The sequence below is a fragment of the Gavialis gangeticus genome, unplaced genomic scaffold (assembly GCF_001723915.1).
Source record: "Gavialis gangeticus isolate Ggan-Ray unplaced genomic scaffold, GavGan_comp1, whole genome shotgun sequence".
NCBI classification, from domain to species: domain Eukaryota; kingdom Metazoa; phylum Chordata; order Crocodylia; family Gavialidae; genus Gavialis; species Gavialis gangeticus.
This window is the reverse complement of record NW_017729024.1, coordinates 117209370-117214269: the sequence shown is the minus strand read 5'-3', so window position 1 is coordinate 117214269 and position 4900 is coordinate 117209370. Positions and strand designations below refer to the sequence as shown.

The 4900-nt window shown below is 36.2% G+C and overlaps 1 protein-coding gene across 1 annotated transcript in view; it reads right to left on the bottom strand.

Annotated features, from left to right (window-relative positions):
- Positions 1 to 304: 304 nt before the first annotated feature.
- PTPRD (protein tyrosine phosphatase, receptor type D) overlaps positions 305 to 4900 on the bottom strand; it is a 1990398-nt gene continuing 1985802 nt past the window's right edge. The window contains exon 42 of the mRNA XM_019517599.1: positions 305 to 4199. Coding sequence (XP_019373144.1) covers positions 4131 to 4199 — 69 coding nt within the window. The 3' untranslated portion in view covers positions 305 to 4130. The remainder of the gene's footprint in view (positions 4200 to 4900) is intronic.

Here is a 4900-nt window from a genome sequence, read left to right as displayed (position 1 = left end):
AAGTCAATTTAAGTAGTTCCTTAAACATAAGGGGCAGATCTTCAGGTGTTGTAAACTGTCATAATATTATTGAAGTTGATACAGCCATGGCAATTTATACCAGCTGTGAATCTGACCCACCCCAGCTCAAAATTCTCATTTGAAGCTAACATGTTTGCTAATCTGGAAATGCATTTTCCATTGCATAAGCGCTAGTTAAGAAGATTAATGACTACTTCATAGTTTCAATTAGGCTCCTTTATCACCAAGAAGAAACCAACTGTTTTGATTTCAAAAGCACTGCTTAAGAAAAGACGACCAGGGCTGCATAACACTGACATTTTTATTAGAATTCATTTGTAACAAATGGAACTTGTGTCAGCAAAGAACTGATTTTCATACAGACTTTCTTTCGCCACCAATGTAACGAAGTAAGAAAATAAAAAGCACGCCTTTCATTCTGTAAAACATTTACGCGTACTACTAATTAGAGGTAATTGTATTTTTTTTAACAAGCCATTTTACAAGGTATTTTTAATTTTTTTTTCAGTCTATGCATCCAAAACAAGAGCCAAGAACACAACTTCGATTATCTTTGTAAAGACACTCCAAGCTTGAATGGCAAAGCCACGTAACAGATGGTTATGACGGGACCTGTAGCCTTCTGATATCTGCCGGAGTATCAGGGCACCAAAAAGAAAGAAAAGGAAAAAAGAAAAAGAGAAAAAAAAAGGGGGGAAGGTAGAAAAGGAAAAAAGTAGCTGCATTTTTTGTTGTTGCAAACTTTTTTTTCCTTTTTACATGTTCTGTGTTATTTACATACACACAAGTGGATTTTCATAAGCAGTTTCTTACAGATGGGTTCAAGTAATAACATTATTGGGTGTAGAATCAATAGGGCAGTGCATAGTACAAAGGTATAGAAAGTGCAAATCTCCCTAGAGGGCCCCTCCCTTCCCCCAGCCATCCTCTTGGTTGTCTAACCATGCAAATCATTTTAAAAAAAGAGCTAAAATAAAGTTCTGTACAAATCATTTTTATATATTTTGAGTTTTTTCCCATTGTAACTAATTACAAAATTATACATAACTACACATACATAGGTAAATAATAGCACCGTACGGGTTATGCTGATGAAACCAATTCTAAGCTTGGAAGTTTATGGTAAATGCAGATAAAAATGCTTACTCTTTAAAATAATTATAGGATGACTATACATAAGAATACAGAAAGTGGAATGCACATCAATGATGCTAACAGTTATCTTGAGACAACTCCTGAACAGTGAAATTACTAGAACAGCATCAGTCCTATTTGTCTCTCAGGTTTTTCCCTCACTTCACCATGTTTCTTTCTCTCTCTCTCATTCCTAGAATTTGCAAAAACTAACTGGAGAGAAAGCTGAGATCTGTTAACAGCTCTGGTGTGCAACTGTCTTCCCTAGTCTATTCTTCAAAAATGGTACTATTTAATGGTGTGTCTGTTTGACTCCCTATATTTGGCTAAAAGAACACAACTGCACTACGTAATCTGGCACTTTAATAATTCTTCTAAAGATACAAATCAAAAAGAAAACAAAAGAAACATAGTGCACATTCTTCTCTGGTTCTGATGTAAGTTACAGAATCTCATTCTGAGGTAGCCTTCTATAATACTTTTATTATTATATATATATTTATATTTGTTTTGTATTTTTTTATTTTATTTTATTTTTTTACAAAAGTGCTCAAATACAATGCTTGCTAGTGTTTGGTCTTTCATATATATCTTTCTGCTAGTGATGGGAAATGTGGAAGAAAAAAAAAAAATCTGGTAAGTTACACTAACACTGCTGAACTATACCTGGTCATCTTATCTGAAACCTTGGAGAAAGGGTTCCTTTGATATTTGTGCTCTAACACGGTACAAGGCATGACAGAGACCAGGGCTACTGAAAATGACTTCCTATAAAGAATCTCAGACAATATTTTGTGCTGTTTAAAGAATGCTTTCTCCCAAATGAGAAATCTAAAGTCTTTTTATGACGTCCTGAGGACCAAATCTTGCCTTACTCATACAGAAAGTCCCACTGAAAGCAACAGTGTCATTCCAAGGGGATTACTAGCATGGGCTAAAATGAGCGGGCGTTGGCCCCATATTAACAAAAAGATGTATGAGTACTGCTAACAACTACTCCTACTAGTGCAGCCCTACATTTCCTCAATAGTGATACTGTTACCATCAACTCTGAGAGCTAATTTGGAAGGGATCTTAAAGTAGTGGGCTTGGTCTGTTGTTGGAATTACGGAGAATTAAAGAGCCCTGACTACCCAAGAAGTGTTCTGGGCTAGGTTTTATTAGTATCCCATACTTGGTTAAAAACTAGGAATGCGTATTATTCAAAGTTTCTGTACATGTGCTAAAATGATGATACTTTAATTGAAAAGAGTAATCAATATGAATTAACTAAGGTAAATACAGACAAAAGCAAACTTAAAGAAATGTTATCAAAATAGGCATCAAATATAAGGCACTCTAAATGCAAAATAAAAATAAAAATCAGCATCTTCAATTAATGCTGTGTATGCCACAAAATGTTTCTGATTTAACACAGCAATGTGGGCTTGGCTTTGCCCCATTAGTTATAATAAATGTAAATTTCATAGCACATAATATAGACAATATACTATTGAATACACTTCTTACTCTTTTTGATAGCTAGTATATTACAACATTCTCCCCACCTAAAGGGATATGCACTGTCCTTTCCCTCATGCACACCTCTTATATTTAATGATAATTATTGCACTATAGTGTTACAAATATTGAACTTTATTGGAAGCCTTAGCCACATACTGTCTCTACGTGTTTGTGTGTATATGTGTCTGTGCATGTGTGTGTGTGAGAGAGAGTGTATATATGGAAGGGGCGGTAGGAGTGAGGTTCAAATATCACTGATGTGCATTCCTCATTTCCCTTTTAAACAAAAAAGATATGGACTTTGGAAATACAGAGACGTTCAAAACTACTGTATAGCCTGAATGTAGTATGATGGAAAACTTTCCCACCTCTTCAATTTATCCAACTTATGGAAGAACTGATCCATTTCTACGTATTTATGTGTATGTGCATGTATATCTATCTGTCTGTATCTCTAGCTATATAGAAAGATAGATATGGATAGACAATTATACATATACATATAGAAAGAGAGAGAAGTGTGTGTTTGTGTGTGTATGTGTGTGTTTGTGTTAGCAGCAGCTTTATACTTTGCGCCTCCCTGTTGATTCCAAAAGAAACCAAAAAGCCCCACTTTGATTAACTAATTACAATGAATATTTCCTTTAAAAAAAGAAATTAAACAAAACTGTAAAAGTAATATCTAACAAGAATGTGGTACTGTAGATAAATATAGGACTGCACAAAAATGTGCAAATTTTCAAATTATTTAACATTTCTACAGCAAGATATTACAGATAACAGTTCTACAGCTTAAAAAAATCTACAATTCTGAAACAAAAAAATGAACAGTTATGCAACCTTTTCTTTTAATTCACTTCATTGAATGATAAACTCTTGTTAAAAAAAGGAAAAAGTTTACACAGTTAAAAATGAAGCACAGGTCAGCAGTATCTTTACAATACTAAAAAACTAAATCAAGGACTTCCTTTTTAAACATTCCCCCATTATCCCTAGTGTTGTTATGAGCATTATGGTGGGAAGGGGTGATGTTGAAGCAAAGAGTCCATTTTGTGTTAAGAAGCCAGGTACCGGCCTTTTGACAAACATCTTGCACTGAATTGCAGTACCCTCAAAATTCATCTTTGCAACAATCATGCAATCCGGAACAAGATGGTGGTTCTTTGCAATAATTTCCTCTTCCCTTTAATTTCAACCAATGTTGGAATCCTTGAGGTATCTGTAAATGAGATCCTTCAGACGCCTCACCAGTCAGGATTCTTTTATTATGTTTCAGATTAGGTTATTAAACTGTGAATTCTTGGTCCACCTGGAATAGTTTTTGTTTTGTTTCATTTTTGTTTTTAATATTCCCACTAATTGGTCTTTAGCTAGGAGTTAAGAAGTACTTCTCAAGCACACTGTATGGCTCAGAAGAGGCTCTCTGGATCTTAAAGGGCCTGCAGTAAAAATCCAGGATGGGACAGGGGTTTTTACGTTGCATAGTGATCAAAGCTGCCCAGATATTCTAGTGCGGCTCGATAGCAGAACTGATATTGATCCTGTGAGGGGAAAAAGAGAGAAAGGAGAAAAGAATAAAAGCTCTTTTTTCTTTTTAATTGTAACAGAGATGAAAACTCTGTGAATGTACCCCCCACTTCCCCCCACAGAACAGTTTAGCAATTGTCTACTGTTGATATCAACATAACACGCTGGATTGAGATATAATAAACAAAGATAGGCCAAGATGCTCATTTAATGCAGTAACATTCTCCTAAGATGGCACCTGCTTATCTGTGAAGAGGATATACGTTTACTGAGTGTTTGCTGTTGTTCTGAATAAATATAAGAGGATTAGCAGGAAGCATTTTTGTCTTGTCCAAGGGGAGCACACTAAGATTTACCTTTCTATTATTTCATACTGTTTGAAAAATGCTAATAAAATTTTTAAACAATGTCTCACTAGACATGTCTAATATACTGAAAGATCAGATTCAAGGTTTGATTCTGCCTGGCTGGCACATAGTCTGATGCATGTATAAGCACCCGGTTAAAAAAGGCAGAGCAGAAAAACAGACAAATCCAATCTTGAGTTCATGAACAGTGCGTGCTCCTGGTGGCTGGGGGGGCACGGCTGCACTGGCGGTGGCAGGAGTGTGGTGGTGGGAGCACAGTGGCAGTGAGCGGGGAGCTCCTGCAGATGCCACCGGCACTGTTGGTGGGGGGGGGGGGAGGGGGGGGGGGGGCAACCCCCCAAAGGAAC